The sequence below is a fragment of the Sceloporus undulatus genome, chromosome 1 (assembly GCF_019175285.1).
Source record: "Sceloporus undulatus isolate JIND9_A2432 ecotype Alabama chromosome 1, SceUnd_v1.1, whole genome shotgun sequence".
Taxonomy (NCBI): Eukaryota; Metazoa; Chordata; class Lepidosauria; order Squamata; family Phrynosomatidae; genus Sceloporus; species Sceloporus undulatus.
In genome coordinates this window covers 248,952,409-248,964,823 of record NC_056522.1, presented here as the reverse complement: position 1 = coordinate 248,964,823, position 12,415 = coordinate 248,952,409, and the positions used below count along the sequence as shown (strand labels likewise).

The 12,415-nt window shown below is 41.8% G+C and overlaps 1 protein-coding gene across 1 annotated transcript in view; it reads left to right on the top strand.

The window, feature by feature from the left end:
* Positions 1-6,188: 6,188 nt before the first annotated feature.
* The window catches only part of LOC121918893 (angio associated migratory cell protein), a 13,374-nt gene continuing 7,147 nt past the window's right edge, over positions 6,189-12,415 (top strand). Inside the window, 7 exon segments of the mRNA XM_042444916.1 lie at positions 6,189-6,361; positions 8,478-8,615; positions 9,573-9,692; positions 10,043-10,182; positions 10,969-11,113; positions 11,463-11,546; positions 12,339-12,415. The exon segment at positions 12,339-12,415 is cut by the window's right edge and continues 9 nt beyond it. Of these exon segments, the coding sequence (XP_042300850.1) occupies positions 6,220-6,361; positions 8,478-8,615; positions 9,573-9,692; positions 10,043-10,182; positions 10,969-11,113; positions 11,463-11,546; positions 12,339-12,415 (846 nt within the window). The 5' untranslated portion in view covers positions 6,189-6,219.

The following is a 12,415-nucleotide window of genomic DNA, read 5'->3' as shown; positions in this document are numbered from 1 at the left end:
TCATCAGTAACATCAATAATGCTTTGCAAAGGGGAAAGCAGTAGGAAAGGAGGAAGATCATACTACAGGTTGATTTCTTCAATCAAAGAAGCCATGGTCCTTAGTTTGCAAGGCCTGAGCAGGGCAGTTGTTGACCAGGGACTTTATAGGTCTATTATTCATAGGGTAACCATGAGTCAAATTCAACTTAATGGCAAATAATAATAAAGCTGGTTATCGAAATACTCTACCTCACCTTAAATGAAGAACATTTTTTTTGCTACAAGGAATGGATCTTGGTGTGGAAGGATGTCAGCAACCAAACAAATGATTGGGTTCAGAATTCCCTAATCCATATATAACATTCCCCCTTCCCTGAGCTCAGGTTGGTGGAGCCTGGAGGTCTAGTAAAAATAAGACTGTTCACACAAGCCTAAAGTCTTCCCATTGCTTATATAGTTTGAACTAGGGATTATAATTCCCACAAATTAATTAAACACACTAGGATATTTTGTGCCAATGACAAGATGAGTTCCTGAAACAACAGACACAAGGCCTATATATTCCAGCATCCTGTTTCCAAGCAGATGTTTCAAGGAGGACATAACAGAACTACTGCCCTCCTGAACTTTATCTCCCAGTAATAAGCACCCATAGGCACTTTGATTCCCTGTCATGCCACTTATCCAACTAAATAAACATCAAATTGTCAGTTTTCCTTGAAGAAGAGTTACTCCCTCTGGTCAACATTTTCTGCATTTTTTTGCTCTACAATGTCCTTTTTTAGTTGTATCAACCAGAACAGGACACAGCATTACAAGTGTGGGCATATTACAAATTTGGATTCATATGACAAAAGATTTTACTTAAACATTAGGAAGAACTTTATAAATGTAAGAGCTGTTGAAGATGAAATAGACTGCATCAGAGAATGATTGACTCTTCTTCTTTGGCGATCTTCAGATTGTTTTGCTATTTTCTGGCATGCCTTAGTACTTATTGCTGCATGACAGAGGGTTGGATGCTATATTAGAGTAAAATGAACATAAAACTTTTAAAGGCACGTAAGGACAGTTGAAGGCACTCTATACAGAAGTGAGATGTAGTAGCAGTTGAAACAGTACTGTATATCCATTTTTCAGTAATTGTTGCAGCTAGCAGTTGCTCATTGTATCAATACTATTTAATGTTACATATGATCTGATACTCTTAAAAAGTCCAATGTAATAATTTTTCCATCAGTTTTTAGAAAACTGGATAATGGGAAATTATTCACCATGTACTTTAATCTGTCCACAAGAATAAACCTATCTGCATTCCTTTCTAAGCATCTACAATGGATCTACTTTCATACTTTTATTTTTGAAGGATATAATGGGCCATGTTTATGCTAATTTTGGCAAGGAGGAAATAGTGCAAGGCCTGGGTTACTACAAAAAGAAGTGAGGAGAAAGCAAAGACACAATTATTTGTAAAAGATGCTGTTCACAATGTTGTTTACTACGTATAGAGAACATACAAACAGGAGCTTTTACTGGATCCTCAGTAGTCAGTACTATTTATGTAATCATTGTTTTTCTGCTTGTAAATTTAGTTCATTACCCAGGCCTAATATTGGACTAGATCCCTTTCTGGTCCAACATGCTATCAGTTAAACACCTCTTCCATAAGACACATTCAATGCTGAAGATCACTGGTTGTGCAAAAATTTATTGATTAACTCTGCTTAACTCCTAAAAGGCAATCTATAGATGTTGATCAGGACAGGACCGTACTGTAACCCAAGTAAGTCCAGAGAATTCACCAGGCCACTTGACAGAGTGAAGTCAATCAACACATATCCACAGTTCAGGATTTGACAAACTTAGCAACCCGAGTTTAGGTCTTTGTTCTTGGGGGTCCTTCTGTTACTAATGATGTTGCTCTGTATCGTTCACTTTCATATTCCCCTTCATTGGATGCCTTCATTTTCTGGCGGACTTTCAGCTGTTTCAGACGGTTCTTGTCTACTTCTCTCTTAGTGAGGAGGAAAAGGATGATACCAGAGGGGAAGCCAATGGCCCTGAGGAAATAAATATAATCAAGCTAAAAACACATTGCAGCCTGGTTGCAGAATCAGGGACTCTCCATTTATTGAGGGACTCCATTTCCTATCAATGTCTACCAGCCTGGTCAGTGAGAGCTATCATTTGTTGATGCTGGAAGACCACAGGCTCCTAATTCCTGCAAAAAAACCCTACTGATCTTCTCATTCTGTTTCATATAAACAAGACTTCCAAAGCTCACATCATAATTAAGTGTTAAAAGGCATTATCTTTACTATGGCTTATCACTTCTTTTGCAATAATAATAATAATAATAATAATAATAATAATAATAATATAGTTTATTTATACCTCCCGCCTCTCCCACAGATCGAGGCGGGATTACAACCTTAAAAAATACTTAGTACAATTTACAATCAATACAACCATAAAACACTAATACTGAATTTACCAAGAATTCCTATTAGTTCTCTAAAAATTACAATTCGTCCATTAGCCAACAATCAGAGTCAAGGAAGAGCAGTCGTCATAACCTTTTATATGAAATTCAGTGGATAAGCCCGCCGGAAGAGATCCATTTTGAGTGCCTTCTTAAAGGCCTCTAAGGTAGTAATGAAATGGATCTCTTCCGGTAGGTCAATCCATAATCTTGGGGCCGTGGCAGTGAATGCCTTATGTGAAATTGTCATTAGCCTGGTATTATAATATTGTAGTAAGAACTTCCCAGATGTTCTAAGAGTGCGGGGCGGATTATGTAGGGAGAAGCACTCCCGCAAGTAACTCGGGCCCAAGCCATGTAGGGCTTTAAATCACCAAATGGAATATGATACCTGGTTGATACTTCATTTTAGTAAAATTTCAGCTAAGACAGTATTTATCTGAGTACAGACTCCTTCCCAGGATCCTGGTATTCTCTCACTTTTGAACATGTTCCAGGTATGGAAAGGTTTCATGTCTAAGAACAGGGAACGTGTGGCTCTCCACATGTGGCAAGGTTAAAATTTCCATTAGTGTGGCCAGTAGTAAGGGACAGTAGGAGAATCAATCAAAAAACATTCCCTACTCTTTACTAGTCTTTCTCTCAGATAGGTTTGCCCAACATTTTAGACTACAAAGAGTGACAAGATTAGGAACACCATAAAGATCATAAAACAAACTGAAAAGGCAATGCTCACCAAGCAATACCAACTGTCTTCATGGGGTTCTTGGCTTTCTTGGTGGGAATATATTCCACATCTTCATAGACCTGTCTACCAGGCTGTGCCTTTGTCTGTAGTTCTCCCCATATCCTGTGGCTACTGTGGATGGATCTGGCAGACGTTTTGAAAGGCACAATAAAGCTTGCAGCTTGACTCAGAGTGACAGAAACAAGCCCTGCAAGGGGACAAACTACCGCCATGAAATTGTAGTTCTATTAACAGTTTCATCAAAGTTATCTATCAGTGCTGGCCTCTGGACCCAACAGCAGATCTAAATTAGAATATTCATTCTGCCGATAAGCAAGCAGAGTAACTAAAATTATGTCCTCAAAAATGTGCTTGACAGGCTGATCTTACACACATGTGCCTTACAAAGTTCAGTGAGACTTCTGTTGTTGGTGTTGTTGTTGTGCGCCTTAAATTCATTTCCAACTTATGACAACCCCAAAACCCTATCGTGGGGGTTTCCTGGCAAGATTTGTGCAGAGGTTTGCGACTGCCTTCCTGAGACTGAGAACATGTGATTTGTCCAAAGTCACCCAGGGGTTTCATGTCCGAGCCAGGAATTGAACCCTTAATCCAATGCTGAAAACCACTATGGCACACTGGCTCATAACATTACAACTAGGCTGTCTGAAAAGACAACTAATCCAACACTTCATGTTTGTGAGCATACTGCAAAATATCTTTCTAAGATGCCTTCTAATTTCCTTTAAAAGACCTGTGAGATTATCAACTCTGTGAAGAAAATAAAAGACATTATAGCACAGTGGCCATTGAAAATGATCATTAAGTGTTCTGTACTTCTGGAAAAAAAATATACAGAAGGTAATTTTGATGGGCAAAGTTCTCCTCAGGACACAAGTACTGCAGCATGCCACACTCTGTTCCGCATTTTGCTACAACCAGTACAATTTGTTTCACAATACACAATTATAGTATGTTGATACCATTTTAACTTCCATAGATGCATCCTACAAAATGCTGGGGTTGATAAAAGTTCTTTGGCAGAGAATTCTAAATACATCATGAAACTATAAAACCCAGAATGCCATAGGATGGAGGTATGGTAATTCAGGTGGGATCAATGTGCTATAATTGTGTAACAAAAGACCCTAGACAAAAGAGCACTGTCCTCCTGTTTCAGTTTATCTTAGATTCAAAACACACTGCAGAAATATTCCAGTTTGAGACCACTTTAATTGCCCTGACTCCCTGCTAGGGAATGCTGGGAATTGTATTTACTGTGGCACTAGAATTCTCTGACAGAGATGGCTAAATGTCTCACAAACACTACAATTCCCAGAATTCCCCAGCATTCAGCCAGGGCAGTTAATGCAATCCTCAAACTGAATTATATCTGCAGTGTGTTTTGGACCTTTGTGAAGGACAACCAACAAGGAAAAATATTTCATCGCATATCTACAGCCTGAATCACTCAAACAAGCAGGCAGTACTGGAGGGCACTGCAATGGGAAGCTAGTCCAGGATCAGAAACCAGAGAGTTTGGAGCTGGACAGGGAGGCCCGCTGTGTCCATTGGTGACTCATAAAGCTCACTGGATGACATTGGACCAGTCATTCGTGCAGCTACACTGTGGAAATACTGCACTTTGACACCACTTTTAAAGTGCTGTAGCTCCATTCTATGGAATCCTGGGATCTGTAGTTTCACAAGCTCTTCAGCCTTCACTGCCAAAGAGTGCTGGTCCCTCACAAAACTACAAATCCCAGGGTTCTGTAGGATGGAGCCCATGGCAATAAAGTGCTGTCAAACTGCATTATTCCTACAGTGGAGATGCATCCCCAATCTAACAGACTTCACAGAGCAGCTTATGGACGCCACAGTGCTTTGAGTGTTGGACTATGACTCTGGAGACAGGGTTCGAATCTCAGCTTAACCGTGAAATCCAGTGGGTGGCCTTTGGCGAGTCACACTCTCTCAGCCTCAGAGGATGGCCATGGCAAATCTAAAAGAAAACAAGGGGGTTGGAGAAGATGGCCCCTGTGGTCCTTTCCAATTCTATGGTTTCCCTTGATCACTGAAATGAACAGAGAGAAAGAGAGAGACTTTTTAAGAACAACAGCTCCTCAACGTCCATTTATAATATCCTACCCACAAGTGTTGCAAACCTCCTCTGAACAAATCTTGCCAAGAAAACCCCATGACAGGATTGCAATTAAGACACACAACAACAACAACATGACTAGTTTAGGTTGCAGTCCTTATTTTAACCAAATATATTATTAATTATTAATTATTATTATTATATTTATTTGCATCCCGTTCTTTCCCCAGAAATGGGACTCAGAGTGTGGCTTCACAACATTAAAAAGAACAATACAATGTAAAAATAATACATAGAAAAGAGGTTCTTTAAACATACAAACAGAGATTTATATTTATATAAGCGTGTACATGTATATGATATACATCCCTTTCCATTGACTACTGTCGCTAGCAGACAACCTAGGCTGCGTCCACACTGCAGAAAAAACCCGGTTTGACACCGTTTTAACTGTCCTATGGTGGAATTCTGGGAAGAGTAATAAATTCTATATAGCATGGAGCAGTGGCGGTTAAATCGGTCTGAAACCGGCCTATTTATGCATCCCTGAGGCTTATATTCCCCTTTTTCCTTCCCTACCCTTCATTCGAAGACAAGCAGCCGCCATTTTGAAGAAGCCTTTCTCTCTCTCTCTCTCTCTCTCTCTCTCTCTCCCTTCAGTAGCGTCTAGGAGCCTTGGAACTACAACTCCCACGATTCCCTTCGGCGTCCTGGAACCAGAGGCAAAGCTGGGCGGACAGCGTTCCTAGAAAATGGCGGCTGCGCTGAAGCGAACTACCTGTGAGTGCTCGGCACGTGACAGGGACGCAGGAGGGCGGTCCTGATTGGCTAGGGCGATTTCCCGCTCTTCCGTGATTGGTCCTGGGGCGTTGGCTCCGCCTCTCTCTGGAGGGGAGGGTGTCAGGAGTGTGTGGTGGAAGCAGGCAGCATGGCGGCGGCCGGGGACGAGGCAGGGCTGGAGCCGGCCCCAGAGGGGTCTCCCTCGCTCTTGCTCATGGCAGGCGGCGGGGAAGGGGAAGGGGAGGCCGAGGAGATCGTGGAAGTGGTGGACCTCGGGCCCCCCGGACCTGGTAAAGAGGGAGATGCGCTGACACGGGGGTTCAGGGTCGTGTGAAAGGGGAATGGGGATAAGGAAATCACGTGTCACCCCTTTTTAGTTCTTTCCCTCATTCTTATTTTCCCCATTCTCACATATTTACATCTCTTTCCACTCCTGGTGAGGGAGGGAGGGAGGGCTGACACGGGAGTTCAGGCGTTGTGTGAAAAGGGAATGGGGATAAGAGGCATATGTGTCTCCTTCCTTTTATTTCCCCCCAATTCATGCTTATTTTCCATCTCTTCAGAGCCTGGTGATGCTGCCTATTCTGATGTTGTCATCCCAAAGTCTCTTTCTGATACACTGCAAATGGTCGCCAGTTTCAATACAGAGAAGCATTTTGGATTGCCTGCTCTTTCTCTGTGTGTAGAACACACGCATTTTGGGAGAACACATCTTTTTCTATTCATATTTATCTTTCTCAGTATTGTTTATTTCCCATAGTCTCACACATTTACATTGCTTGCCAACCTATTTATGCCTTTGCATCTCTTACCAGCACAAGTGTGTGACAACCCCTATCCTTGCAAACCAAATCCTTTCCCATAAAGTTGGATGTATTTGTATGCCTGTTTCTGGCTGGCATGCAAACATCACAATAGCTGAGAAAGTATGGGTTTCAGTATCAAAGCATGTGCGTTAACTTGCTTATTATGTTGAGCCTTAGGTAGATCTGTATGAAGATTCAGACTTCATTAGTCAGTTCTCCATCTCCAATGGTGAACTCTAGTTCTGACATTACCTTTGCAAAGGGGTGATTTTAGCACAGTGGCTTCTTCCAATGTCATGAAGTACTAATATAAAAAGCTTCCGCTCACTGGTTTATGGGAAGGGTATGCTGTTCTTGTTCACTGCCTTCAAATCAAATTCGACTCATGGCAGCCCTGTGGGTGAGACACCTCCAAATCCTCTGTTCTCCACTATTCTGCTCAGGTCTGGCAGATTCAGGCCCGTGACATCCCTAATTGAGTCTATCCATTTGCTGTGTGGTCTTCCTCTCTTTCTACTGCCTTCCATCTTTCTAGCATCATTAGCTTTTCTGATGGATCATTTATCCCCATAATGTGGCCAAAGCACAACAGCCTCAGTTTGATCATCCAGGGTGAGTTCAGGCTTGATCTATTCAAGGACCCATTCATTTACCTTTTTGGCCAGCTACAATATTCTCAGTACTTTTCTCCAGCACCACTTCTCAAATGAGTTGATTTGCTTCCTATCAACTATACTATGTTGAAATCCAGAGGATCTAATAGACTGGGTTCCCTTCTTTCAAGGAATGGGAGAAGGATGAGATGTTAGTTTATGTTTTCCTCTCCTATGTGTGCTGCTTTCTAGGAATCAAGTAAATCAGTCCCTGCCTTGGGGAATGTTGTCTGTCTGTCTGTTGATCTCTCTAGTGGTAAAATTCAAAGATATAGCCATGTTACATCTGTAGAATCAGTATGTAGAGAGATCTTATAGCACCTTTGAGACCAAATGCATCTGAGGAAGAAGACTTAAGTCTATGAAAGCTCATGCTGCCACCTTCTTTCAGTTAGTCTCAAAGGTGCTACAAGATCTCTCTACAATACATATTTATCTCTCTGTCATTCTTCTGCCTTTACAGCTGGAAAGGCTCTTGCTGTAATTTGCATGTATATGCCTTCAAGCCACCAGCTGACTTATGGCAACCTCATGAATTTCATAGGGTTTTCTTAGGCAAGGAATCTTCAGAGATGGTTTTGCCAGTTTCTTAGTTACCAGCAAACATGACAATCCTTGCTCTCATGTCAAAACAGACATGAAAGATGGGGGTCATGAGGGAAAATTAAGGCAAAAAGAGACCGACCCATGTTTTTAAATTGATCAGGACAACATTTCTAGACCTCATGGCACAGAAGGGCACTGGATCTGAAATATTTGCAGGTGGAAATTCTTGACCTCTGGTTTTGGATTGGTGTGTGGACCTTTGAGGGGCATATTCCTCTTCCTCCAAATTTAATTTGTTTTGTGTGAGATATAGCAGATACATTGCAATAATACTGCAAAGGAAGAGCTTGATGCTGAGTCATTTCAAAAAACTGTACTTTTTTGTGTGTCTTTTTTGACAGATGATCTGGCTGATGAGATGGAAGATGTGGATCTAGATGAAGAGCAGGGAGCTTGGGAGGCAGATGAGGAAGATGAGGGAGTGGAGGAAGGCATGGAGGCCCAAGATGACAGCGAGGTCACCTTCTCCAAGCATACTGGTGAGCTAGAAGAGCAGATCTTCTACTTCATTACCTGCTTTCCCTGGTTCTTACATTCCCATTTAATGTGACATCTAGTAGAGACTATGTGGTGTTTTGCTGTTGTTGTTGGATGGCTGGACTGCAGTGGGGACCTAGAACATTCCTCCCAATGTACTGAAAGAAGTCATGTGGGCTGACTGTTCCTGTGATTAGTATTTATTGCAGTTAAAAATATTATGCCATCCCCAAGTTTGAGAGCTATGTAAAAGAGTTTCATGTGTGATGCCTCACTCGCCTTCTTGTGTTCATCAGTGTGGTATTGTCTGAATATGCCTAACATACATTTTGTTGACAAAAATTCTAGCATGGAGTTTGCCACTCACCTGTTTCTAATTGGCATGTATGATGTCTGTTGTCAGGCAGCCTTCTAGACTACAGCCTTGCAACGACAATTTAAATCCAGGATTGGCAACTTGACTTGCTCCTGTCAAATTTTGCTATCTCTTCTTCTTGTCTTAAAGGGCTATGGTCCCTTGAGTTACAAAGAGGTCAGGATCATTTGTGCAATCCCTTTATCATTGTAATTACAAGGAAGGACTGTAGCTCAATCTCCTTTTTCTTCTTTGGTTTTTCTGAGTCCTTAATGTGAAAAAGAGACAGCTGCACATATTTAATGTCAGGGAATGGGAACGTGTGGCCCATGGATACTGGGCATGCTGATGGGAATTTAACTTGAACATTACTGGCAATATGTTTCCTATCCCTGCCCTATTCTCATTGGGTTGTGTTGCTAGTTTGAAAACTGTTGGGGCTGTTGGCTTCAAGCAACCAAGGCAATACCTTGAGATAGCAAGAGATTACAGTGATCCAAGGGTCTCTTGGATCCTTTTGATATGTTTTGACTGGTTGCTTCCCATGCAATCTGATATAGTTAGTTGTGTGACATGTTTACTTTGTTTTCATTATTCTCCTCAGCTTCTGTTTTTTGTGTCAGCCTCGATCCCAAGACCAACACACTGGCAGTGACAGGCGGTGAAGACGATAAGGCCTTTGTGTGGCGCCTCAGTGATGGAGACCTCCTTTTTGAATGCTCAGGTCAGTTATCCCAAATTGGGCACTCTGCTGGAGGACAGCATGCAATAACTGTACTTGACTGGGGTCTAAAAATAGTTTTAAAAACAGATTGTTCTCTGTACCCTCAATAGAAATGTTTCAACATATGATTAAATAGGAGGAAGTAGAACATGAGTACCTTTTGTTTTCACAGATATTTTAATTGTAGTGGACACATGGAGAAGACATTACCAGGAGCATAGTCAAGTGTGACAGTTTTTAAAAGCTGAAATTATAGTCTCGATTTCCCGAGCCCTTGGCTGTATCTTTCCAGCTCTTGTTTAAAAAATGTGTACAGCACCAAAACATGATCTTTTTGTTATTCTCCCTAGGTCACAAAGACTCTGTCACTTGTACTGGGTTCAGTCATGATTCCACCTTTGTGGCCACAGGCGACATGAGTGGATTGATCAAAGTCTGGAAGGTGGACACCAAAGAGGAAATCTGGTCTTTTGAAGTGGGTGATTTGGAGGTGAGAAATGGGGTTTGTGAATTCCAGGGGAAAAGTTTTTCAATACAAAGATAATTCTGTTTTCCTGGTGGAAATCACTATGATGAATACTTGGACATAAGGCAGGGGTTATCTGAGGAACCCAAAAAATAGCAATCTGACTGGTTCCCTTGAGCCCAGGAAAATAATGTGTGTGCCATTTGACCATTGGACTATGATTCTAGGAGACCAGGATTTGAATTCCCTACTCAGGCTGCATCTGCACTGCAGAAATAATTTAGTTTTACACCACTTTAACTGCCATGGCTCAATGCTATAGAATTCTGGAAACTGTAGTTTTGTGAGACATTTAGCCTTCTCTGTCAGAGTGCTTTGGTATCACAACAAACTACGATTCCCATAGCATTGAGCCTAGTCAGTTAAAGTGGTGTCAGATGACTATTTCTGCAGTGTGAGTGCAGCCTCAACTAAAGAAACCCACTGGGTGATTTTGGCTAAGTCACACTCTTTCAGCCTTAGGAATAGGCAATGGCAAATCTCCTCTGAATATATTTGGGCAAGAAACCCCTGTGATAGGGTCTCACTAAGTTATAGTTGTCTTGGAGGTCATAACAGCAAGTGATGTAGAACTTAAAAGGAAAATATGAGTTGACAAACAAACCCTGAATTCAGATGGCACTTCTAAAGAGATGTTGGTTTTTGAATAAGACTTTATTGACCACATGACCAAACAGCCAGCTTCTTTCAGTTCTGCATCCTTCTTAATCTTTTCTTCTTCTTCTTTTTTTTTTCCTATTCTGCTTCTAGTGGATGGAGTGGCATCCTCAATCGCATGTCCTTCTGGCTGGCACAGCAGATGGCAATTCCTGGATGTGGAAGATTCCCAGTGGGGAGTGCAAGACTTTCCAAGGGCCAAACTGCCCAGCTACATGTGGCCATGTCCTTCCTGATGGTGAGCAGCAGCGCCTGAATTGAGGGAATGGGTTGGCAGAACTACTGCAGGAGTGAGAGAAATTTTTTGTAAAGTTTAACTTTTCTAGGTATAACCCCCATTGAAAATTAGCAACAAGTTTTTAGAAACCGATGTTCCTAATCCTTGCTCCCTCCATCTCCATTTTTAAATACTATAACTCTCATAATCTCTCACATCTAGATAAGCTAGCTAAAGATGATAGATCCACCATTGACCACCACAGATTAGACATTTTGAGTTGGGAAGGGCTCTTGAGTGTCCTTAGAAAAATGCTGAAAGTTTACATGGGTATGATAACGATTGACTAACATAAAGCTTCTCTGTGCAGGAAAGAGAGCTGTGGTTGGCTATGAAGATGGGACAGTTCGCATCTGGGATCTGAAGCAGGGGAGCCCACTGCATGTTCTTAAAGGTACCCACATTTTTCTTTTCATGAAGGACAGAGTTGGGAGGGACCCACAAAACCATCTTACCCAACTTTTCCTGCTCATGCAGAATACCCGCTGCTACAATAGTGACTCTACAGTCGGTAGTGACTAGACGTTCTTGTCAAGGAAAAACCTTTACCTTTACAACATCCTCAATATGGGGGTCTGTATAACTGTTTTGAAATCATTGTTTCAACTTTCCTATTGTCATATACAGCCAAAAGGCAGGAATGGCATTTAGATATTTTACTTGGGTGATCATAATACTTGGTTAAGAAGACTTATGAAGTTCAGGAGCAGCTTTGTTCATGGAATGTAGATGGCTTCCATAAAACATGCAGAATCTCAAAGCATTTCCCAGACTGGCCAACTAAAAAGTCCATTAGTGGACAACCTATATACGATTTCTTCTGTGTAGCTTGGTGTGTTTGCATCCTTTGTTTGTGGCTGAAGAACATCACGAAGGCTTCAACAGAACTGGAACAGGCTGGTGTCAGGGACATCAACAGATCTTTCTCTGTCACTAGGTTGTTGATTTAATAGGAAAGTTACAGGTCTGCATTTCTGATGAAATCATATTGCCTATGTGGCCTTGAGGTCATTTTAACCCATATAAAGTACTAATGCTGTAGCATTGGGACTGTAGGGTATGGTGAGTGAAGAAGGCATTGGGACAGAGAGAGAGTGGAGGAGGAAATCTGTGCACATGCCATACATCCCTTTGTAACTGGTTTTGTGCTCCCCCCCCCCCCCCATTTCTTTATAACAACTTCTAGGTCAGGATGGCCACCAGGGCCCTTTGACATGTGTGGCCAGCAATAAGGATGGCAGCCTAATCCTGACAGGCTCTGTT